Source organism: Enoplosus armatus, chromosome 17 (assembly GCF_043641665.1).
Source record: "Enoplosus armatus isolate fEnoArm2 chromosome 17, fEnoArm2.hap1, whole genome shotgun sequence".
Taxonomy (NCBI): domain Eukaryota; kingdom Metazoa; phylum Chordata; class Actinopteri; order Centrarchiformes; family Enoplosidae; genus Enoplosus; species Enoplosus armatus.
This window is the reverse complement of record NC_092196.1, coordinates 11,307,632-11,333,751: the sequence shown is the minus strand read 5'-3', so window position 1 is coordinate 11,333,751 and position 26,120 is coordinate 11,307,632. Positions and strand designations below refer to the sequence as shown.

Here is a 26,120-nt window from a genome sequence, read left to right as displayed (position 1 = left end):
TCCAGCTGTCGAACATGACAGCAACATGGAGAGAGGCGACAGAGTGGTTTGACAGTGGAGCAGCATCACTTTAACGTTGCAGCTTGTAAAGGTGGAGCTAATTACAACAATTCATATACTTGGTACCTTAACCTTTAATAACCATAATTTATTAGTTGATTTATATTTTGTATTAATAATCTAAATCTGCAAAGTAACGAGTAAGCAAAGTTATCAAATAAATGTCATGTAGTAAAAAGTACAATATTTGCCTCTGAATTGTGGTGAAGTAGAAGTATAAAGTATCTTGACTAAAATATTGAAATAACAACTTAAGTGAAGCTACATAATTAATCAAATTTAAGGAATAGATGAGTTAAGTAAGCCCTCGTTGAAAACTAATTCTAAACTGAAATCAAAATATACATTTTAAATTAAATTATAAATAAATCTGACAGTAAGTCAACCCTGATGTCTACACACCCAAACATTCACAGGAGGGAGTAAACATAAAGCCTCAAAACAAGATGGCCAATGATACACTGTTGGCACTGTTGCATCAGAAGAGACTGCATTTATTTCTCTTATAAGAAATGTTTCCAAGCGTTGTCAGTGAAGCAGCTCCCGCCCTCCGCAAACAGCTCTTTCCTGTCTTGTGTCTGTCTTTCTTGTCTCAGCAGCAGATCTGCTGTGTGATGGATGCTGGCGAGCAGCAGACAGAAACATCACTGCATCCTCTTTCGGGCACCTCCCACCCACTGACTGATCGATGCTGAAGACGGCTAAAGTTAGCACCAACAAAGCATCTCAGAGGTTTCTCTTCACGCTGAATACAGTGTCTATTTGCACTTTTACTGCTTATACAGACCTTTTTCACAGCAGACATTTTGAGCTGTCATTGTAGGAAACGCACAGGTGTTACTAAAACCATTAAAGAACGAAGTCATCCCTCATTAATGTATAATTTACGCCTGTGCTTTTCCTACTGTGACATGTCCAAATGTCTTTGGTGAAAAAGGTACTTAGATCCTTCAGTAAAAATACTCTGTTTCAAGTAAAAGTCTTGCATTGAAAACGTTACTCAAGGAAAAGTTAATTACAACAAATGTATCAATTGATTGTTTGGTTTGTAAAAATTCACAAAATAATGAGAAATGGCCGTTATAATTATCCAGAGCCCAAAGTGACACCTTAATAATGCTGGTTTTGTCCAACCAACAGTCCAAACATCAAGACTAAAACCAAATTAATAATAATTAAAAAGAAAAGCAGCAAATCCTCACATCTGTGAAGCTGGAACCTTTAAATGTTTTTGCATGATATCAAAAAAATTGCCAATAAAATGTCCGTCAGTCGATTAATGTTTTATGTGCGAAAAATGTAATGTGGAAAGTAACTAGTAACTAAAGCTGTCAATTAAATGTAGTGGAGTAGAAGTAGAAAGTAGTATAAAATGGAAATACTCAAGTAGTATATGTCAAAATTGCACTTAAGTACAGTACTTGAGTAAATGTTCTTAGGTCTTAAAACATGTCTGGGGGGATCTTTAGTAATAAAAGTGAGCAAAAGGTGCCTCACAAAATTAATCTAGGATTCCTTAAAGTTGTTCCTAAACATAAATAGATTTCATCATTGGGTCCTCAGGTGGAGTACAGAGAGCCGGTGCATTCTCTCGCGAACAGATGGCGGCCATATTTCCATCTAAGTGCGCTTGGCAGCGTGCTGACATGATAATCTATCTTGGTGGGCAGAAGGACGCCACACTGTAACCCATGAACACAACGTTCACTGAAGGAGCACTGTACACACATTGGCAAAGAATGAATATAAGAATATGTACTGCTGCAACATATCTGCAGAATATTTTCTCACCGCGTCTTCCACCCACTCAACTTATGTCATGTTAAAGCACCTGTCAGTGTGTGCAGCACTGAATACTGTACTGCGTTATTTATAAGATAGATGTTTGAAGAACCATATCGATCAGGTATTGATTTCAAGATATTATTGTCTGTCTTTCACTCAGGTATCAGCAGACAACATGAGCAGTCTTTATCAGAAGATATATTTGGGTAAATCTGCTCAATAATATACATAATGGTGCAGGTAAAAAATAAAAGATGAAGTATTTGTCTCTTGAGGCAGCTCTTTCATTGCCGAGATGGTGTGAGTGGAACCAGTTAGCCTCTGTAAATTGGAAAACAAAAATTAAACTTCACCAAGACTCTGCGTAATAAAGGCACATTAACTGTAATCTGCTCTGAAACACCAGCAGGGCAAACAGTTCAGCAGATGGCAGATTCTTGTTACACGACAGACATTCACACACAAAATTAGAGAGGGATCATTGCTCGATGATGTCCCATTAAACATATCGAGCTCCCAGCAGTTAGTGTAACATTTTCACAGGGGAACAAAAATCAGCTAATAGAAGTCGTATTGCAACAATTCATCATTATGCGCTGCAGTGTTTGAGGAGTTGGATAACCCTCGTAAAACGTTCTTAATTAAACCTAATGGAGGTCTGGATAGTGATTTGAAATCCATCATGAACCAGTTCTTTGCTCAGCTTATTACCATCCAGTATAACTGTATATAGCTGCACCACTCAGGCTCCCAAATTTTAATTCATAATAAAAATATGGAAAATGGATACTGTGGAAGTTTGTATAGCCACTCCTCTACTTAATTTTTTATGTGTTTTTTTTTTTATATAGCTTTTTTGGTTAGTTATAACCAGAGAGACGTCTCACCTCCATCTGGGCTGAGAAAACTGTTCTGGGATCCGTCAGCGTTGATCTGTCCTCCAATAAGTCACCATTAAGCATCTGCTGGCGATCAGGAGGGCCGGACTAAATCAAGTCTAGCAGTCTCATCTGTGAGTCCTCCTGGCTAACGTGATACAGGAGCTCGTCCCCTCAGTTCGATATGAAGGGTGATATGTGCACACACACACACACTGTGAGAGACAACAGAAACACTGTTTATGTGTTTATTCTGCTTCTTTTTTTTTTATTTGCATGTGTTATACAGTAACTGTGGTTTCTGACCCTTTCTTGTTTGTAACCTCTTAATACATGAATACCTTAATAGCTCTTAAGGCATGTCGACTTGAAACCCCTTATTTAAAGGCTGAATTTCTGAGTTGTGAATGTCTTCTCTCTTTTCAGATTATTTTATTTTTTTATACTACTTTATATAGTAGTATTTCCAGAAAAAAAGGTAAGAAAGTAGGATTAAAGAAAAATTATTTCAGTATTAGGTGACCCATTATGCCTTATTTCTACTGCATGGTATGGCACAGCTGACTCGACTTGCTTGGAACTGTTTTGGTTTTGGTAAAAGTCGTGGATAGTACCTGGTACTTTTTTTGGCATCACCCTTGTCGATGTTCCAAGCGAGCTGAGCCGATACTAAAGGGTGGAGTCAAAACACTGCAGACCACTGATTGGTCCGAGAGAATCGTCACTTGCGCGACACTGGACATTTTGCACAAACCCGCCATTTTGAAATAGACAAGCTAACATCAATAGCGACCGCAATTTTGGCCGTGGTCAATAGCGGAAGAATCCCGTCTACATTGAGGAGGTACTATCTGCAGTGGAAAACAAAATCAAGAAAAGTACTGACTGAATGCAAGACAAACACGAACCTATTTATGGTGCTGAGGATTGAACACTCGTCCTCAGATCTCTGTGCCTTTTTGTGCAAAGTGTGAGAAATCTGTTTGAACTGTGGTAGTGCATTGTTAGTGGAGGAATGAAGGGTGTTAAACCTATCTGTAAATGTTAATTAAGAGAACCCATAAACTGAAGTGCTAATGCTGCAGAAAAACAAGTAAGCACTCCAACTTCAAAGACGTGTTTTCTCTTCAGCTGAAGGGTTCGAGCAGGTTTCATGAGCCTTAAAGGAATAGCTCGGCATTTTGGGAAATGCTCTTGTTTTTTATGAAACCATGGTGTTGTTTTTACACTTTGGTTTTTGTACAGATTAAACAAGCGAGATATAACATGTTAATTAGGGAGCTTTAGAGGTGCTTGTACGGAGATTTTATTACCTTTGGACAGAGGCAAGCTAGGTGTTTCCCTATTTACAGTATTTATGCTAAGCTATGTTAGCTGGCAGGATTCTTGCAAAAAAACTAATACACCTTCCCCAAAATGTCAACTACTTGTTTAAAAACCAGTCAAAACTTTGTCTAAAGGTAAGGACACCTTTTTTAAATTCCTGAAGCTGAAGTTGCAATCAAAAGCAATGCTAGAAGCTGCCACAGACAGATGTCAATTTTTTTCCAATAAGAAATCAAATCATTTTGGCAATCTAGCGAAGTTCACATAAAGGGTGCAACTACTGCATGTCCTCTGAAAACATTTTCAACTTGCAAAGTCACGAACTAACACTTAAATCCAACTTGTCTTATCCAGAGTGTAAAACTGTGGGGGTGATGCATGTTATCAGCTGTCCGTGAAACTAAGCTTAAAAGGTTTTACTCTGAAGGAAAATGTTTACTGTGCAGATTAAAAGCCTAAAAATGAATGAATGAATTAATCCACTTAGCCTAGACAATACTTTTCTAAAAAAAAATAGATTGACAAAGTGAAACACATTCTTCAAATGTCCTGAGGGAAATTCTGTCTCGATTGCTGATCAATACTGAAGCACGGGAGGGTTTGTTCTCAACGAGGAGCTGTCGAGCGCTTAACAGATGTACTCTGGGAACACAGATAGCTCTTCCACTGATGCATCCTGGGTGGCTGCCCTTGAATCACAGTAGGTTTGTGTCTGTTTTCAGTTTTAATGAAGTAGGAGGAGATGTGGGAAACATCCTGCAGAAGTAGCATGTAGATTGTGAGATTAATAGATTAAGGAGAATTTCTGTGATTAAATTATCCGCTGTGTGTCTATCAGCTCAGCTGCTGATTACATTCTCACTTCACATCCCCTTAAATAAGCACAATAAATCATACAGACTGTGTCAGAGTCACACACATCCATTTTTTCTCTTTTTATTCAGTGATAAATAATTTCCTATGATCATAGGCTTTATGTGAAGACATCCGATCAAGGCAAGAGACAAATTAGAGGGCACACATTGCCACCATTAGAAAATAATAGCAGAAACAAAAACAATGAGGTAAGAAGTTCTCTTTTTTTATACATTTGTGGTGCTTCTATTTCTGTTACCTATACTGTTGAATGCACAGTGCTTCCTAATACAGAAATCCTGCCTTTTGTGTCTGTACATTATTAAACAAAAACAGGTCATGGCACAATACTGAACCAACCAAGACAGGGCACTGCAGAGTGGAGAGTTAGCAGTATACATCATCAGACCGAGAGTAAGAAAAGCTGAGCAGGAAACAGAAATACAAAACAAAATGCTAAGACTTAGCGACTGGGCTCCGTGAGTGATTCAACACACACACACACCTCTGTCAGGAGAGATCCGAGTGTCAGTAGGTCATACACTCCACAAATTGTTCTGAGTGTAAACAAGTACAAGCCTATATGTGTATATGTGGAAGAGCTGAAACGACAAAATTAATCTGCAACTATTTTCACAACGGATTGATAAGTTTATTTATTTATTAAAGACTTTGAGTTGCTGTTTTTCTTTGTCTCTTACATGATACTAAATTGTAAATCTGTGGATTATGAAATCTTGTGACAATTGAGAACAATTTAGTTGAGGGGCGGCTGTGTTAAGGTCAACTGTAAATGCACTATTTGAGTATATTATGTTTTGAATAATAGAGTTTGAAAAATTAGGTTGAACAAATACAGAATTTGGTGCTTTATAAAGACGAAAGGTTTTTAAACAATTATCACAATGTCCATCAAGATTAAACGTCGATAAATCTGCTCAGAAATCAAATATTTTTTTCAATTCCAGAAGTTGCCTGAGAATCATCATGTTTGATTTCTTCAGTATCAAAGTAATCCAGTGTTAGTTGCCTGTATATACATGGGAACATTGCAAACAAGAGCTACTAATATCTAATTCGGCATGGCCAATTCGTCAAAATGTGAAGGAAAATAGGCTAAATAAACAGGGCTCAAGTTGTAGCTCACAGCATAACTCACTGCCTCCAAAGCAACAACATACTTCCTGTTTACACCCCAAAGCCCCAAAATTATGGGAGCTGTAGTTGATTATGCCCCAAACCATAAATAACCTTAGACATCACCTTGATGGAGGCTGTGTGTGGGTTGTCTATGTTGAAACTTGGTCTTATGACAAAGTAAACCACTTCACCTTGGGCTCCAGGAACTTGTAATGGGCAAATTTTCACAATTTTCTGAGGTTAATTAGAGTGATTAATCAATGCAGCCCTAGTATGTGGATTTACACAGTACAGACAGTGTGGTGACTGCATGTGTGGCTGCATGTGTGTGTGTGTGTGTGTGTCTATGTGTGTTTTACATTCACGGGGCTCAAGGGCAGCACACTGAGGCACAGCCCCATGCATGGACCTGACCTGCAGTCCCAGTGCCTTCATTGCTGTACAAAACAAGACAACAAAAAGCTCCTGGCTCGCTTCTTTAACGTCCAACATTAAAGGAGAATACCACCAATTTTCAGCATTCACATATGTTATTTTCACACATTAGATAACTTGAGCTTCTATTTATATAAAAGTAAATATTGTCTGCTATAATTAGCTATTTATATGATTTCATCTGAACCCCTCGAAAATGTAACACCACAGGGATTTACACCTTTGAAAAATACTTTGAAGAGGCCACTGTACTTGTGGCTGTACTTAACAGGATTAAGAGTATTACTACAAATACAAAGAGGTGTGTTTATGTTCAGGTGATTATTCTCTAAATTCACAGTCTTCTAGTGATTGGCAAAAGATGTGTATCAGTGTCATGGCTTTAGCTTAGCAAAATAGCTGTCTACGCTAATACTCTTTTGCTGATCATATAAATAACATAATGCAAGGTCTTACATTGAGTGGCATTCTCCTTTACGGTACTTGACCTCCTGATCTGCTGCTCAGGGAGGTCACCCCTCGTTTGCTACCTGCTTCTGAGCTGCAGCTGGTTGAAGACAAAGAAGCGGCACACCTGCACCTTCCCTCTCGTCCACAGCAGCCCACGAGCTGGCCCAGACAGCTGGGCTCACAGCTGCTCTCCCCAGCTCACACACCTGGGGCTCTTCGTGAAGTGACAGGCGAGAATAAACCCTGCTCTAAAGCCAAGCTGGCAGAAAAACCACCCCAGTTCCCCTCAAGGATTCAGTTCAATGAACCTCAATTACACTCAAGCTACTTCAGTGGAAAGGTGGTGGTGGGGGGGAATAAAAGAACACAAAATGTACAACAACAGAAAAAAAACACACAACTGAAATAGCAAAGAGAAGCCAAAAATAACAACAGGAGCGGTCGTGACGGCGCAGATGTGTGCTGAGGGCGGCGGGTGGGCGGGGGTCAAGTCGAGGAGCAGCTGTAGTGGTCCTCAAGAAATGTGCGCCAGCATTGTGGCCGCAGTTACCATGACAGCGGCACATTAAGCACCCTTTTCCAACAGAACAACAACAGAGAGACGGCCATGTTTTAAATCAACAGTGGCAGGGTGCTGCGACGGCCTCGGCTGCCCTCTCTCACACTCCTTTTGTGCCCGTGTCCCCCCTTTAGTGTTTTGTTCGCTTATTCGTTTTCCTTTTTTAGTCGTTAGGTACACCGTGGTGCTGCGGTCCCATGACACATAATCAGAAACTTTCAGGCTTCCGGCCAGAGTTTGTTGTTTTTGATTTTCAGTCATTGTGTGTTTTTGTAAATCCCATAAAATTTTCAGAGCCTCTCGTGTCAGTCCAGAGGCGGGCACGGTTGAGTCCTCAGCCTGGGAGGCAAACTTTGCCTGCAAACAGAAGTCCCACTATGGTGAAGAAGATGGAGAGGACAAACAGCACATATGAGGAGCCAACCACTGTGTTGTTGGGCAGCTTGTACGGCTGGCCTCCCACCTCGTTGATATAGAAGCCTATTGGGAAGATGAGCGCCGCCATGCAGAACAGGATCACTGGAAGGAAGGAGCCAGAGAGAAAATGTTAGTTTACTGTAAAGACACCTAATTTTACTCACTAGTTTTTCTTAATGTGTCTAAATCCTACATGTAAACTAAACTAGATGTATTTCAGGGCCAGACTCATATGACTAAATACACACTTAAGAAAGAAATAAAACATGGGATACATGACACAAAAAAGTTTGACCTCAGGCTACGTTTGAGAGCCTTTGCTTCACACACAAGATGCAGAAAATGAAGCATGAACTCATTCAACTGCTCACATGGAATTCAATTTTAGCAAGTTAATTAGCGGCGTACAATAGTGCCTTTCAAATGGCTTTGAAGGAGCAATTAGAACAAGCAGACTCATGGTATGCACCGTGATCAGCGTGACTGCCTCAGTCCACAAACTGTTCTGATAAATGGCATTTATGTAACTTTAATGCTTCAACATTTCATTCAAAAATAGGTTAAATGTCATAGATTATGCATTATTCTGACAAATGTACAGTAACAGGAGTCCAAGCAAAAAATGTGAGCGGCTTGGACCAAAACCAAAATCTGGCAGTACACCATTTTTTCTCCCAGAGTGCAGAGATGACCAACTCATTTCTCATTTTACAACAACGTCGTCTTCATTAGAAGAGAAGACAAAAAGGGCAGTTGCACAAACCATTGTGGATACTTTAATTTTGTGAAATTTCTCAACATTCAGTTTATGATCACCACGGCAGCTAAAGGTAGACATTGGGGAACATTTCTACAAGCACTGGCAGATGGATTCTGTTTGAGAAGAAAACATCATTCAAAATGAATTTTTTGACAACACTAATAACTAAAAGTCCAGTCTTGGAACAGAACATCTACAGTATGTCATGTGGCTCCCTTCATATGTTCAAATAAAGATGGTAATGTTTTGAAAAACAATCTAATATCATTGTTTATTTAATACTTTTTAGCTGCCCATAACAAACACCATTTCCCACAAGCCCTAGACCAGTGGTTCTTAACCTTGTTGGAGGTACTGAACCCCACCAGTTTCATATGCGCGTTCACCGAACCCTTCTTTATTGGAAAAATAAAATGTGTCATCACGAATCATATGAGTGAGGTGTGTGTCTTGACCTCCACCGAACCCCTGAGACTGACTCACCGAACCCCTGGGGTTCGATCGAACCCAGGTTAAGAACCACTGCCCTAGACCTTTGCGGGCAAAACGTCACATCTCGAGTCGATGGGCGGCCTCAGGCTTGTAAATTCTCATGGGAGCTGTAGTTTTTTTCTGGGCTCACAAAGTAATGGTTTAATTTTTGTTAAAATCACAAAGGTTTCAATCTCCGATAGTAACTTTTGTAGTGGACGACGATTTGTATTGCTGCACATGCATTTAAAATGCAGAGAGAATTACTGTGTATTTTACATGAGATGACAACACTGTTGTTCAATGGCCCAAACTGTACAAGAAACCAATTAATAATGTTGAAATCTGTGCTGAAGAGAACATTAGCTGAAGGGGTGCTGTGGTCTGAGGTGCATAATGTGCATAATGTAATTGCAACATCCCTGAATCAATTTAACATGGGGACCCTTTTGTGCTTATCTCATTCCCCCTCGCTGTTGCCCAATGTTTCCTGTCCACCTCTACTGTCAACTAACAGATAATGCCCAAAAATAATCCAACATCTACTGTATATACAACCAGACAAATACAAAAACATACACAATTCAAAGACAGGGCCAGACATACACACACATGCACACTACAGATGTTTGCAAAGCTCAGGTCTACAGCTCAGTACCAAAAAAAGGAGCAGCAAAAAAAGCGGTGGTATCAAACGTTTCACTCACAAGTTGTTATACTCTTTCAGATACTATCATGTTAATCATCAATGTGCGAAAACAGGCCTAATTTATAAATACCTGCTTCTCTGCTGTCTTCTACACCTTTCTCGACAACTCAAACATGACAGAAAATTCACTCTTTACTTGTTACGGTTGCCACTCTGTTGGGTTGTTTATGCGTTTCCAACTTTAAAATTACATGAAGGCGGCATTCCTCCACAGTTAAATGTTTTCAAGTCATTAAAAAAAACATCCCTCAGATGATTTAATTTCAGCTTTGAAGTTAGAAAAGTCAAGCTTTTGTGTGGCTTTAGGCACTTATTTGTGGGTAAAACCGTATCATTATCAAGTACTATCCTTGAGCTCAACACAAGTTTCTGACACTACTTGAATGCAGCATTAGTTTCAGTAAATGTTCCTCCACGAACCATAAATAAGCTCTTTATACCACCTCAGGCTGATTAACACAGTTTTCTCTACACGCTTAAAAGTGCAAATCAATAATCAGATTTCAAGCTCCCTAAACAGCCACATCCAGCTCTGTTTATTCGCTCCAAGTAAGTCGAATCCAGAAATAGAATTTCCTACATTAAAGAAAAGACAAACATTAGCGGCTGTGGAGGAACGTATGCTGATGTTGTTGTAGTTTCCTACAGCTGCCACTAGATGCCTTTAAGTCATGAGACAAGACACATTATTACAAACCTATTCGAGGTTGTGTTTGTTTGAACTGAGAAAAACAGATTTAGTTCAGTGATATTTGTGAGAAGAACATCTGAAGAGCTGGAGGAAGCTCCACCAGCAACACCGATCAACAAACTATCATCCAAAACATCCTTTTTGTATTTTTTTTCCCTCTAAGAGAAGTTTAGAAATCAAATGTGAACAAACACTGTCTCAGTCAGTGTGTTTACATGCACTTTAGTAACCGGGTTAGAGTCAGCTTTCTACACCTGATTTCTTGCAAGAAATTGGGTTTCTACCAATTTAGCATTGCACTCCTATAACATTGTTGGATCCATGATGGACAGTTTGAAAGAAAAAAAAATTGATGCAGCAGAGACATGAGATATTGTCTTTTTTGATCCACGTATTCTTCGTTCTTGTCAAAACCTGGCGCCTACATTACCCACAATGCAACTAAACCTCCAACAGTCAGAGATTCGGGTGTGTTATGCTAGTAGCGGCTAATGTAGCCTTGAGCTGCTAGCCTCAAGCAGAGATGAGGAGTGGGCTGCAGAGGTCTGGTAAACTCACTTCTTTCTAACTCCACACACCCAGATTTTTCTTTCTTTTTCAAACTTGTAGTCTTCAGCCCCAACTGATACTGACTCAAGTAACATCACTTGTGGCAATTCATGCAGCTCCCTCTGGAGCTACAAAAGGCTTTTTATAACTCTTTTTCACATATGCAGTCGTACTGCCCAGGACCTGAAAACAGACTTTGATGTGTAAAATCGGTGGAGTTTCCCTTTAACCACATTTCTAATTGGCTTTTTACAAGTGAGCATGTGCATGACAAAAACTTCACAGAGGGAAAGTACCCCTCCGAAAACACAATGATAATGACATTCTGCGCAGCATGTGTCAGATTTGTTAACAGCTGCAGAGCAAAGCAGAGGTCAGAGGTGAAGTCATTACACAGTCTTATCGCACTGTCCAGGAAGCAGGCTTCTGTGATTGAATAACAAAGTTGTCACTAATTAGGACGGCTCCCCTATATTCTGTTTCCTTTGAAGAGGTTATTACTGAAGCTTTTGGTCCGGCTCCAGGTCACTTATGTAACACACAGTGACATTAAACTTTGTGACTGTGTGACTTTGTGAATCACAGATCAATGGCTGTGCAGAATTTGTGAAATAGCTTCAAGTACTTAAAAATAACTCTCTTTGTTGCATTCAAAGAGCACAGTCTGAGGTTTTCAATCTGCATGGACTGATTCTGGTCTGTAGTAGCATGGCGAGGAAAATGTGACCTGTTATGTGTTACTAGTGTGTGCTACATGAGCACAATTACAAGTACTCCAACACAAGGCACGATAGCTCTTTAAAGTTAATGAATTATTTTGGTTACCCCAACGGTGTGTCGTCTTACTTGGTGATAGCACAAGGAGCCATTTTTAGCTTTTACCTTTTCACTCTGCTCACCAACTAGCAGAGCTGTTCTGTACCTGAGGGACGACTTCTCCTGGTCTCAAAAATCTCACCTCATCAACAGTTTCGTTAACCAGAACGGTGTCACGCAGTTAGAGGAGTCTGTAGTGGCACAGCAATCTGGATATTGCGATTAAAAGACATTTTGTAGCTGACTGACAATCTACAATTCAGTGATTAAATATTAGATTTACCTGACAAATCCAAGTGCTTAATACAATTTCATATAAAATCATCATAAAAATCCAATACTGCAATCAAGTCCAGTCCTGCTCATTTATTTGCAACATTATCCACAATATCCTAATAAAACCAAAGACAGCAACCACGATATAAAACAGTGTGTCTCACAATATATATCGTCTGATCGCCCACTCCTATATTACATCTGAATAAGATTAACTGAGCGTGACATTCATGCAGCTACTTCATTAACTATAGTATTATGGTCCTATTAGCTGTTTTTGTCAGATTGCTGCATCGCTCACTGAAAAACAAAATCACAGCCTTGTCTGACATGTAGGCCATTACATACTGCATAAAATCATGATGGCAGGATGTTCAGAAACAGTCCTTAAATAGCCAATCTGATGCAAGATGTGCCGACTCTAACAGGCCAAACATCTCCAGTCTGCCAGGGAGAATAAAACACACAAGCATATATTTTATGCCGTTGTTTTGCCTGTTCACTGCTCTGGCCATGTGTGCATCTGTGAGGATGCTGAGAAAGGTAAGCTAAAGTGCAGCCAGAAATATGTGGCTCAGCATTGTTCCTGCGAGCTTCACCCGTGAGTTAATTGAAGTGCACCTCAAGGTCCACTGCTTCTCTTTAGTGCCTAAACTGATGACAGAATGTGCCTTGCTCACCTGCTGCTGGTGAAACAACAGCATCTTAGCTGATAAACTAATAACTTATAGTTGCTACTGTATAGTATAGCAATTACATTTGCACTTGCTGTTAATCTGTTATATAATCTGTAACTATTTTGACAATCGGGTCCTTTTTCATGCAAAACTGCCAAATGTTCTCTAGTTCCAGCTTCCCAAATGTGAGGATTTGCTGCTTTTCTTTGTCTTACCTGAATATTTTATGAATTTCAAAAATATACAACTTTATAGTTAAAATAGTAGTAATATAGTAATATAAAATAGTGATTTTTCCACTACTTCAGGCATTTTATAAAACAAACAATTAACAAACTCCACCCCTCCAGATGACCGTTACACCTTGGGGAAACACTGCTGGTGTGTGTGTACCGAGACACAGAGGCGGGTCTGTGCTGGTCATACAAAGCTGTCCATTCAGGTGCCGGTGGACTGGAGCCAGTTACACTACAGACTGCCCACCTTCTCTCAACCTTCATCACCTGTTTGCCCCGAATGAACCACCCCCGTCTCCTTACAACCAACTTCACTTTACTCTCCCTTTCCATGTATGTCTTTACATTGGCACCCATATCTCACTTACTGACACTCTCGGCTCTTGACCTGTGAAAACATGATTATTCACTCAGCTCGCCTTCTTTACTCAACTCTTCTTAAGCCCCCGCCCGTTTCCTCACTTAACCTCTCACCCTCTCCCCCGCTCGGCCAGCAGCAAAGAGGTGTTCGCCATCACAGCTACAAAATAAAAAGCTCATGGCTTGGTCCCATTTATGCCTTTTCATCCCTGTCCTATACTTCAAACAGCCTCTTGAGATACAAGAGGATCACAGGAAGACACTCAGTCGCTAAAGTGTCAGCTAATGGGGGTCCTAAAACAGAATAAGTGATCTCTTCTCTTTCTCTTACAACAAACCTCGCTTTTTCTCCCTCATATCTAAAATATCTCACTAGTCTTTCCCCCCTTCTAGTTTTATCTCCTCATTGAAAGTGTTAATCATCATCATCATCATCATGCTTTAAACCCGTTTTAAATTGCAAAAAAAAGTCTGTACTAATAATATACCTCTTGTCTAATATGGCCAACAGAAGCTTAGCAGGGGGACATGGGTGACAATAGCTCACTGTTGCCATGGCAACCGCCTTACTTTCCTTGTAAAGCTCGTTAAACAATGACTCAATGCCTTCCAATTTAGCTTGTGGCACAGATTTGTGCTTACCGGACAGACAGTTTGTGGAGGGCTTCGGGATTCTGCAAAGTGGTGATTCATCGGGTATTTGCAAGTGATTAGAAAGAGTTACAAAACCTAATTATGAATCTGCATTTGGCCTGGCGGGCAAAGTACGGGGTGTCTGTTCAAAGTCTGCAGTACAAAAAAAGTCACTGTGTCCTGAAAAATGCGCCCAGCTTTCAAGCAATAATACAGAGCATTGTGGCTTCACAGGCTACACCACTGCTCCATCTGCACAAGTGTGCCTGAGTCTATTCCCCTAACTAACCGACCAATCCAACTCCGGCCTCCCACACAGCCTTACGAAACCAGCCCAGCCACATTGCACGAGATGGATGCTGAGTTATTATCGAGTGCTGGAAGTGCATCTATACTGGAATCGTGTTTGAAAAAGAAAAAAAAAAAAGAGTGGCAATGTTCAAGGGAAAGAGGGAGAGAAAACACAAGAGAAACACCGTGGCACAAAAGCCACCCACTCGGGTTCCAGAGGAGCTGCATTACTCAATAAATCAGCTTCAGGGAACAAGAGTCGTCAACAAGCATGCAAAAACAACACTCATAGATGTGCAGACGTAAATGATAAACACATTCACACCCACACACAGGTTTTCACGTCACTCTCAGAAACACAAACACACAAAAGGTCCTGGATATAGCCTCAGATGTTTTTGATGTCACACTTATCTGCACATCTAAATTGGCAGCGCATAAATGGACTAAAACCAATTTTTCACAACGATTCAAGCTCATCTCTTCTCCTTTTATTATTTCCTGCCCTAAAGAAAGAGACAATGATCATGAAAATACAAATGTATAAAAGGTGATTTTCTAAAAAGGTTATGACATGACAGATGCAGACAGAAGAAAGTGAGATCACTCCAGGGGAAATGTGCTGACGTCAAGTCTAGTAACTATTTAATTCAGTGTGAATGTCATTGTCTCTTTCACTTACTTCCAGTAAAGGCGATCCAGCGGGCGTATTTGGTGGCTTCTCTGCGCCAGTGTGAAGCCACCAGCAGTCCACAGGTGACTGTGAGGGAGATGATGCCCATGATGATGAAGAAAAGTGTGGTGACCCACTCCGGGGGCAGCCGAGGTGGAATACAGGTCCGGTCTCGTCCATGGATGGTCTGACATTGCCGGACTAGACCGACTGTAAGGGCACCTGCAGAGGGAGGTTGAACGTTGATGAGGTGTCCACATCAATTAATCTGTTTTGATTCATCATGCACACATAGAAACACTGAATATTGGGGTTACCAGTAGATCTGTAACCAGGGTTCCAACCTTTTTTGCACTGCAGTGTTTTTATTACTACTTCATGATCACACGCAGATTGAGTGGCTAAGCAGAGATCAAACCACGGCTGGTTCAAGGTAATTACCTCTTAAATAGCCTCTGAAGTTAAGTAATTATCATACAGATTGTTTTGCTGAATAATTTTGATTCCTCCAAACCTGGTAATACTCAGGGGTTGGGAATCACCTATAATCATCATGCATAAGAATTTAATACAACAAAGCACATAAACAAAACACTTGAGCATCAGTAAACACACATTGCATGCTCTGAAAAATTTATTCGAAAATGTCCCAAATCTATTGATAATACAGTGTATTATTAGCAGAAGGTAAACAGCCAAATTATATTTTACTTTGGCCCCTAAAACACCTCTTACATAGAGGCCAACGTTTCATCTTTGTGGGTGACAGTATGCCTAAAGGCTGAATAAAAAGAGGAGAAAATTGGAAGAGTAAAAATCTATAAGAGCAAAAAAGATTAAGGGTGTCGTTCTGGAGAAAAAGTAAAGCGGTGACAAACTGGTGCCTCAATTAATGGCAAGGTTAGAGGAGGGAAAGACCAAAGCATAGCAGCTCAGCTGATGGCTAATTGAAAGAAGAACAGGTGAAGGAGGACGAATGGAAAAAAAAAAAAGAGAAGCTCATTTAATTTGTCGCCAATTCAGAGCTGGCGAGGAGCTGAGGAGTTGCTCTTTCCACACTGGTGGGCCCAATTATACCAGCGAGTGGCCAACATTTCTTCTTGCGCTTTCACACTCAAGGAGAGAGGCTGAGGACTAAATCAATCGTGCCAATAACTGAATTCATCCCACGCAGGTAAGACACTTAACACAGACACACAGTGTGTAAGAAGTTGCAATGATATCAGACAAATTTGCAACTCAATCTCCTTCCTCCATCTCGCGAGGATCTTTGAACGAATAAGTATACACCTCTGCGAACACAAACCTTGATGTTCCACAGTACCTGTCCGTCAATGATCAGGCAGGGAGACAAATTGATTCATGCCTCACTCCGAGTCATGAGCATAGCCCCAGAGTGTGAAGGCCAGTACTCAGAGCAGGAACATGCTCCAGTGGTGCAGCCACTCTGGAGAGACACCATTCAATTAGAGCACGTCCTCGGGGGGGATTTCTACCTGAGTAAGCAGAACAGCGTCACATCACTCAGGACTCTGCTGATCACAGGTCTCGAGGAAAAAGAAAGGCGGACTATAAGTGATAGGTTGTGGCGTCAGTGTGAGGGGGTTCAGTAGCGCACACTTCGATGATGATGGTATAGTGATCTTTTTGGATGACAGATGAGCTGTCCTGCATGCTTTGACACTTTCCATATGTAGAAAAAATAACAGGACGCTGTTAGACTGTGTTCAGAGAGACAACAACAGAGCCACCTCCTGATGAGGCCACCAGGTTGGTACAAAGGTTTCGGCAAAATAGTTTAACATGGTTAAACGTTTGCCGAGACACAATGCAACGTCATCCAGCAACGCACTAGAATGGCTAATCAAATACCTACAAGCACACATACTTTGTAAGGTGAACAAGGTAACTGTGCAGTTTACCTGACAATTGTCTCAAGAGGTTTAAAATGGTCACTGTGATATCTTTCCAGGAGTTGCAAGGGAAATATTCTGGTGTTTGATAAGCCTTCAAAGTCATTGATGTTGCAGTAAAACCGACCTTCCTGGATCACATTCATTGTCACACGGGTGCCTGAAGCAACACTCTCCAATAAACACAGTTCCTTGTGTTTCTTTAACACAGCACAGTTTTCTGTCTGAACGCTCTGTTAGAGCAGAAAACCAATCACAGGTCTTGAAATGGGAGTAGCTATAAATGCCATACAGTCATAATCAATAAACTTTCAAAACAGACTCAGAAGTAAATAAAACAAACTTTTATGTGCCCTGTGGAGTTTTCTTGTAACCAAACAAAAGTTTTGATTACACTCTGTGTTACTCACCAAACTTCACTGTGTGTATCCTTGAAGTCTAATAAATGTTATGTTAATGAATTTTTAAGTATTCTAAATCCTGCTCAACTGCTAAAAATATATACAAGGCTATATTGAGGCTTATTTAATTCCACAATGTCTTCTCAGAATGATACAAAGACATAATTTTTTCTTCGTTTGAGGCATAATCTGAAAAAAAGAATTAATGAGTGGTAAACACTCATTCTACTGACCACAAAATAACCCATTCACTGAAAAGGCAAGCCTGCGTGGGCGACATCATAAAAGTTCAACAGTGGCTCAGCAGGTAGGCGGACGTGTGCATGAGACAAGTATGCAAGCTGGAATTTCAGAAGGTCAAGCGTGTTACTTGCTCTGTCTGGCACCCAAATCCAGACATTTTATAACCCTTCTGTTATAACCTTTGTATATTTACACACTACGAACAAACCTATTGAGTCTAAAGCACTTGAATCCAAGCAGAAAAGCAAAGCCTGTGTAGGAACTGTTCTTGTTGTCGCGGGGGTGTGGTGGGTTCTGCAGGCGGTCCAGAGGAAATCCTGTCCCCTTTATAACACCCAGTGAAAGCACTGCTTTTACAGTAACAACCCACACAAACAATGCAAGTGGTTCAATAGAATCACCTTGGGAGTCTGTAGATGTTAAGGTAAGCTATAGATGTCTTTACATCTACTTTTACAGCCAGAACAACCTTTTTAGCCCCCCCCCCACACACACACACACACACACAGTAACACTGTCATTAGGGAACACGTTTCATTACAGATAAGGAACGACTAAAAACGGATGTTCTCCATATTCGCTTTTATAGCGATTCAATTCTCGCTGTGCAAAACACGTATGCAATAACACTGAAAAGAAAAAAAAATGGAGGTCATTGCGTGAGACAAATATGTCACCTGAATGGCTCTGAGGCTTACTCAACAGCCTATTCCTGACGTCCGCCCACTATAACAGAGTAACCTTGAGCAAATTAAAGAACGGGAGGTGAGCGAGGTAAAGAAAGCAGGGACTGGTGCTGGGAACATTAGGCAAAAGTTTGAAAGCTGCGGTTAATGGCACCGGTTTATGACCATTTCCCCTGGATCCTCGGGCCTCCTGCTGTTTCACTGGCTCTCTGTAGAAGTTGCAGGCACGCTATGGTACATGGATACAGGTAAACAACTCAACAAGCAGGAGCACACGCACAAACACTTCTAGTTAAAGTCTGCTCTGATAGTCAAACAACAAGGTGTGTTCATGATACATATTTTCATGGGAGATTCCACTTCACCTGCAAACACACAACCCTACAAACTATGCAAGAATATGCATGAGGACAAATTAAAGGAATGGTTCGACAATTTGGGAAGTAGGTTTATTTGCTTCCTAGCAGAGAGTTAGATGAAATTATCCATACCAGTCTCATATCTGTCCGTTAAATGTGAGGCTACAGCCAGCAGCTGGTTAACTTGGCTCCAATGATTGGAAACAAGGGGAAACCGCAAGTCTGGTTCCTCCCAAAGGTAACAAAATATGCCTTCCAGCACCTCTAAGGATCGCTAATTCACACGTTACATGTCTGGTTTGTTTAATCTGTGACAACCGGAGTATAAAACTCACTGCTAGCTGTTTCCAGTCTTTGTGCTAAGCTAACCTAACCAACTGCTACTGTAGCTTCATATTTAACGGGCTGATATGAGAGTGGTATCAATCTTCTCATTTCCCAAAATGTCAAATGATTTCTTTAACAGGAAGACAATGAAAAGTACAACCAAATGAGTGATGCCTCAATTTCACCCTCCGGCAGGGATGATGGGTGGGGTGTGAGGGGAGCACCTCGAGCAACTTGTATGTGCTGTATAAAGTTAAGGTCACATTAGCTGTCCGTTCAACAAAGCTGCCCCTCACTCAGCACTGAAAAAAGGATGTGATGTCACAGTTCAGTTGTGGGTAATAAATAAATATTGAGCAGGGAGGACACAAACAAGTCTGTGAAAATGATGCTGCAGTTTTCAGCCTGGTAGTGATATTGTATTCAAGGTGATGGCACATCACTAGAATAATGACTTCTCCATTTCCAAACAGTGCACATCTGCAGCATCAAAGTTAAACAAGGGTGAACTCTGACCTTTGAGTCCACTGACACCGAAACAGGAAGCAATGCTTGAACTCATCTGTTGCAAAAAAGCAAGTGTGATGATACCTTGAGCATGCTAGAAACAACCAAAATGGATTATCTTCAGTTTACAAACACATCTCTTATGATTCCTCTTTATCCCACATACAGAAAAAATGGGCCAATTCTCCCTTTTGAGGATCTGCTCACTTTCACACCCCCATCATGCCCCCGTTACCCTGCAGTCGTCTCTGAACTCACTATGATCAAAATACTCCTCTCACCATGTCTTGGCCCAAATGAGAGGAAATGAGGTCCGTGTCTGCTCATCTTCACATAATGATGTTGTCATTAGTGGAGCATAGGAGGTGCTGCTGTTTGAAAGCTCTGGAGGGATGAGTCAAACAGGCCTCTGAACTGGGGTGGGCGACAAGTAGGCAAAGCTAAAGCAACAGCTAAAGCAGCCAACAGCTGCTGCTTCTGCCGCTGCTGCTAGAGGCGTTTTCAGCGCCCACATACATTGTAGGGGCACTGGAGCACAGCTGCTCTGAACGACCCAAAGTTGCATACAAAACATGGTAGACGAACCCAGGCAGAAAGAGGTGCAAGCACAGATCGTACGAAAATAACCTTTACTCACCTAACATCTTACAAGGTGGACTCAAAGCAGATATCCATCTTTTCTTCCCATCATTGCTGCATTAGTCTATTGTTCATTTTGTTGAGTCTAACATTTCTTCCAACACCAATGTCCAACGTTTAACACCAGCAAAAAAAAAAAGTTCTCACTCTCGCTGGGCTGCTGACCAAGCATGGTGAACATGACTTCATGTAAAAAGGAAACCTTAATTGTGTCCACTGTCATTTTGTCAGTCAGTTTTCAAACATCGTCATGTCTGTGCTGGCTGTTTTTGTCCTTGCCTGTTGGTGGCACAGGTTGGACAAACTGCAGGTAAAAACTGCTGGCTCTGCAGCTCTGCAACTGGATGAGATTGGCTGGGCCTGGTTTCAGTTGCTTAGTATCAATGACAATGTATGTCCTTGTGCTTTGAAAAGGGATACCAAAAATAACACAGTTTAATATTCTCCCATTTCATCTATTTTAGATCATGTGAGACTCAGGGTATAACTACAGCAGCGGCTCCTGAGCAGTACTGATTATTTACTGCAGATTTGACAGATGCTACTTTTTTCATGCATTTTGTACATTTTTATTGTTTCCAATACGATGTAATACATTCGCTTTTCAATAAGTCAGGTGTTTGCTCACCACAGATTAAAGTTGTAATCTAGCAGCTACAACTAGTTTTTTGGGCACAGTCAAAATTCTGACACCTGTAGCAGCATATTTGAGTGGAAAATAAATGTGTCTATTTGTTATTACACAAGTGATACTGCAGCTCAGAGTAGCGTGTACTTTGGGGTAGTAAACATCTTCTGCTGCTGTAAAGGAAAATGTCTGTAGTGTGTGCTTATAATCAGCGGCGATAAGATGATAAAATCAAGATGATAAAAAATGCAAAATGCATTTTGTCGTTTTTGCCGCTTTCTTTAAAAGAGAAACAGTGCGGCATCTTCCTGTCACGACTACCACCTTGTGATCGCCATCAACAGCAGTCTTATTTTGGCTTCATTCAGCAGCTCCCTGAATACAATAAAACTCTTTGTAAAGTAATCACAGGGTAATGCCAAGTTGGAACGGTAACTGTTCAAATTGAAATTGCAGATTTTCTAGAAAACCTACACAGAAAGATGGATGAGTGAAAATCATCATAACTGGTCTTGGATACAGCAGCGTGATTAAAAGCCAGCCTGTACCTGGATGTGATGCGTCGGCGCGCACACACACACACACACACACACACACACACACACACACACACACACACACACACACACACACAGTGTTTCAGAGGTTATTTAGGCCATTCACCGTGGTGACAAGTATCTGTAGGAGGGTAGTCGACTGCGGAGCCACCGAGAATCACAGCTTGTGTCTGACACTGCAGCAACAATGGCTTTGTCTTGAAGTTCAGCACAGGAAATCAGCTTCAGCTGTTATTGCCTGAGGATATCACACTAAAGTGAGGACACTGTCATGGATCCACATTCTGTCTTTTGTTTTGGGTTACAGCGGTGCTATTTCTCCTTCCTCATACATGTATTTCCTTTATCAAAGTGGACAATTACAGGAAACAGCAACCATCAGCACTGAATGATGTTATACACAAGCCTTGCAGTTTGTTTACTTATTCTTGATTAGTTACAAAAAAAGCTTTGATCAAATCACTTCACTGAAGCAGGAGGCAAAAGCCACACACTCATTGAGCAGTCAGCTTTTATGGATGCTAACTGCCCAGGGGAACACGTCTGTTTCTCCACGCTCTGAGTACAAAGACGACACGCTGAGTTCCTACAAGGGCAGGTTGTCAAGCACTGAGCCCCTCTGATAAGACAACAACAAAGCTGGGAACCAGAGGTCAGCTGATTGGAGATAGTACGACGTGTGGAGTCGTCAGGGGCTCTTACTTCATAACAACTGCAAACAATACACTAGTCTGTTGAATGGGGTAGACAAAATAATGCAAACAGCTCATGATAATAGTTTAACTATGAAAGAATTTAATCACAAGTGCAAACACTGCAGGAAATGTGGTTCTTATTAGGTCGAATCCCATTTAGCAGCATGTCAGCTGTAATAGAGGCCTAACAAACAGCAATTTGACATGCAAGTGTTCAAATTTACAAAAGACGGTGTGACGGAGCTCCAAAGGGAAACTGTTCAATTATTTAATATGCCTAGACCATCTTCAAAAAGTCAAGAAAAAACAGGACAAGCTGTACTGACACAGAGGAGGCAAGGCCACAAGTGGAAACGAGAGGAAATGTGAAATAAGTGGGCTAACATGCAGGGGGTTGGCCAATGATTTGGCATGAAAGCAAATGTCAACCAACTTGAAAGCTGTGTAAACAATAATGATTTGTTACCTGAAATATGGAAGTGCTTTTTTAAAATGTGCCTACCCATGTATGAGACACACACACTGTGTTAGTGAGTGAATGTCAAGTGAAGATCTTTACAAAAAGTTATTTGACTGTAGAATAATACATACATAAAAAGATACAAAATGGTACAATACCATCAAAGCTCTGAAAAAAAGAGTTAACTGTTTCAGGGCTGGAGGTGCATGTAATCAGAGAAAATGATAAAACTTAACTTTAACCCTCCTGTATAAACATTTAACAAATGGTTTATAACACACTATAATGTAGTTATAAGCAGATAAATGCGTGTTTATTGCTGTACAGTATTTGTCAACAATTATAACTCCTCCTATGAGGACTTATTTTATATTATGACACCACAGTTACAGATGTTGACAAATGCATTAATAAACAGCAATTATATTATAGCTTGTGTTAAACCATTTACTAAATGCTAAATCGGAGAGTTAAAGAAAAGTGGTACCGCAAAAACTAACCACACATTTGTGGTGGAGATCACACACTCAACCCGTAAAAACTTAATAAAGGACCTTTTATTAACACTGACAAGCGCAACACGTATATATAATGACTTCTAGTAGATTTGGTATTTACGGTGCAGGTAATTCTACATTTCTAGTTTATGTACAGCTGTATAATTACAAAACCAGATAATCATTTGCACTTATTTTCCCACTGACTAAAAAATCTAAAGAGGCTGCTAAATATGTTAGATAGACAGAAACTGTAACCTACTGTCCAAGGTGAAAATGTACTTTGCACGCAAAGTTACTGCCTTTCAAGACCAAAAAACACTACAGAATACTGACTAGATTAAAATCCTAAATCATTTTACTATTACAATTTATATTCCAAAACATTCTCAAAATGATGAGGGAAAAAAAAGGTGCGAGGGCGATGTATGTCAGTGGTCTATCACCTTTGTGTCTCATAAAACCATCCGAGACAAGTCAGATCACACTCATCAAAGAGAGCAGTGGAAGCTGTGAGGGGAAGTGAGAACAGTGACGGGGTTATAGTCGCTGTACGACACCCTCTGTATAACAACACCCATGCGCACCACAACACTGCAGTTTAAATATAGCAAAGGTTCAACTTTCTGTACATGCAGGCACAGAACTGTGGACCTCAGCGGGAAGTTAATGTACACTTCTTTGGCAGCACACTAACCTTAGATGTGAAATGTTCATTACTACGTCTCCAACACAGATAGAGATACATTATTTGCTCTCCAGTATAATCAAATTGACTACAATGTAGACTGTGCCCTCATTTCATTTGCATCCTATTATTTCTTTTGTACACATTGCTTATTCTGTTGAGCTAATACCGCCTGGATGTGTATTGGTAGATGATGGACCCTCCCTGACCCAGTTACTAAGCTGTCATCCTGCAGAGGGAACAAAGAGGAGCAGCTGTCTATCAACAGCCTGAATGTGTTTTCAGGACTGACACAAATAAAACAGAGCACTTAACAGCATGTGCCTCTGTCCAAAATCAAGCAGGGACGCCACAAATAAGCACCTGCTTCGGTTCCTCAAGTCATCGCTGATTAGATTGATCACATGGAGGTCACTTCAAATGTCAAGGCACCAGAGAAATACACAACAACGATTACCTTTAGTAATAAAAGATAAGTCACTGGTCGGTAGATGGAAAAGGGCTGCAACTAACGATTGTTTTCATTATCAATTAATCTGTTGATTTTTTTTTCTCTCATGAATCGACTCTGTTGTCTACAAAATGTCAAAAATTCCCTAGAGCATATTGTCAATTCCTCAGAAAATGTTTTGTTTCACCAAAGGTTGAAACATATTTAATTTGACATAAAACAAAAGCAAATGCTCACATCCAAGCAGCTGGTACGAGCCAGTGTTTTGCAATTTTGTCTTGATACATGAATTAAATTGATTACTATCTGAATTGTTAAACACAATCAATTTCCTGACAAATGATTAAATAGGGAATTTTGCAAATTGAATATCATTGTGGTTTTTTTTTTACTGTTCATCAGACAAAACAAGCAATTTGAAGACTTGAAGATTATGATGGGCATTTTCCACTATTTTCTGACATTTGACTATTCATCTATTGATCAAAAGTCAAGAAACTAATCATTAGTCACAGCCATAGAAGCAGCAGAAGTCCATGGAGCGGATCATTCAGTAATGAAATCGTAATTATTGGTCTTGTAGTCAATAAGAAGCAACAAATATATGCACCAAACACACAGCTGTGGAGGACAAAAGATGTTGCTGCAGATGAAACCCTCCACACAATGGCACAGATCTTGTGGAGATTATCTGATGGCAAACGCTCCTGCGATGTGGGGGACAGAGGCAAGAAATCCTGCTAAAAATCACACAAAACATAGTAGTAGTTGTGAATGGCAGTTGTGGCCTGCTTCATTTACCTGCTGATTCACCAGTGTTGATCCAGTCTGGGTTTGCAATGCTGGCTATTGCAAAGATATCTGCTGCCAGAAACAGGCAGCCTGAAATGATCGTTAGTTTATCCATATCGCCAGCTGATGAAGAGATGAACAACGTGGGGGAAAAGATAATGTGGTGGTCGTTGTCCAAATGTGACCCCCGAGCGTTGAGAGTCACAGTGTGGGGGCTGTTATCAGTCTAACCTCGCCCCCTTCAACAGGAGCCCGCTGTTGTGGTTCTGCTGTGCATTTTGCAGCAACGTTAGCTCCTTCGCATCAAGCAAGCGAGAGCCTCCAGCTACAAAAGGCTCAAATACGACGCACAAAAGCATCACATCTCAAATGCCCGTTGTAGTCCAGCACGGTAAAACAACAGCTCACTCAGCGCCAGGGCCCTGAACCGCTTGTGTCGTCTTTCGGATCCGTTTAGCAGCAGCAGCAGCCGCAGCAGCAGCATCGGGTACAGCTGCGGCTAGCAGATAGCTAGCTAGCTACTTCCCAGATTCGGGCTCGGTGTGCCGAGCTGCGGCCCAGAGGCTGCTCGACGGCCGAGACCGCGACTGCGCTAGCATTTCAGACACAATGTCACACAGGCGGCGGAGGGAAAGAAGAAGCAAAGCAAGCCCCTCTCACTTCGCAGTTTCCGTGTTTCTAGCGAAGCTCTAACGTTAGCCGTCGGGAAAACGAGAACCCATCACACTCTTGCTTATTTGAGCCCGTTCTCCTTCTCCGCTGGAATAGCATCTGGTACTTTCAGCCCGTTAGCCACCTTCACCTCCTCCTCCTCTACTTCTTCTTCTTCTCCTTCTTCGGACCACGGTGAGAGGACTGGACCCGGTTTTTAACGCTGCGTATTAAGTCCAAAAGAGACGTTATAGGTCCCAATGTGGACGGCAAAGCGGTAACGTTATTGTTGTGCTTTCCACCCGTGTGCCCACCGTTAGCTCAGCCTCCCTTTCTGCCAAATGACATCAGGCGAACACCCCCACGCAGTGTCGCGCACACACACATACACACACACAGCTCAGTGTCTTCACATTCGGGGCGGTTGGGGGGGGGGGGGGGGGGGGGTCTTTCTCTTCTCGCGATACTTTACAAAAAACGGGGTTCGTGTTGTCCCAAGTCGCCCTGTTTGTGGCAACGAATTGAGGGTCGGTGTAATGGGAGAGGAATCAGTGCTACAGGAGTGCACCAGAGTAATGA

General features: G+C 41.1%; 1 protein-coding gene across 1 annotated transcript; it reads right to left on the bottom strand.

Annotated features, from left to right (window-relative positions):
* Nucleotides 1-7,652: 7,652 nt before the first annotated feature.
* mosmoa (modulator of smoothened a) lies at nucleotides 7,653-25,050 on the bottom strand. The gene is made up of 3 exons (XM_070923939.1): nucleotides 24,900-25,050; nucleotides 15,057-15,269; nucleotides 7,653-8,007 (listed from the first exon to the last, which is right to left on the bottom strand). Exons 1-3 carry the CDS (start codon nucleotides 25,003-25,005, stop codon nucleotides 7,823-7,825), a joined length of 504 nt encoding a protein of 167 aa, XP_070780040.1. The 5' UTR covers nucleotides 25,006-25,050; the 3' UTR covers nucleotides 7,653-7,822.
* Between the last annotated feature and the right edge of the window lie 1,070 nt (nucleotides 25,051-26,120).

Excerpts from the sequence above, each read along its gene's own strand:
- mosmoa (XM_070923939.1), bottom strand. The coding sequence starts at position 25,005 with ATGGATAAACTAACGATCATTTCAGGCTGCCTGTTTCTGGCAGCAGAT. Across the intron at positions 15,270-24,899 it reads CAACACTGGTGAATCAGCAG|GTGCCCTTACAGTCGGTCTA; the intron begins GTAAATGAAGCA and ends CTCCCTCTGCAG. Across the intron at positions 8,008-15,056 it reads CTGGATCGCCTTTACTGGAA|TGATCCTGTTCTGCATGGCG; the intron begins GTAAGTGAAAGA and ends CCTTCCTTCCAG.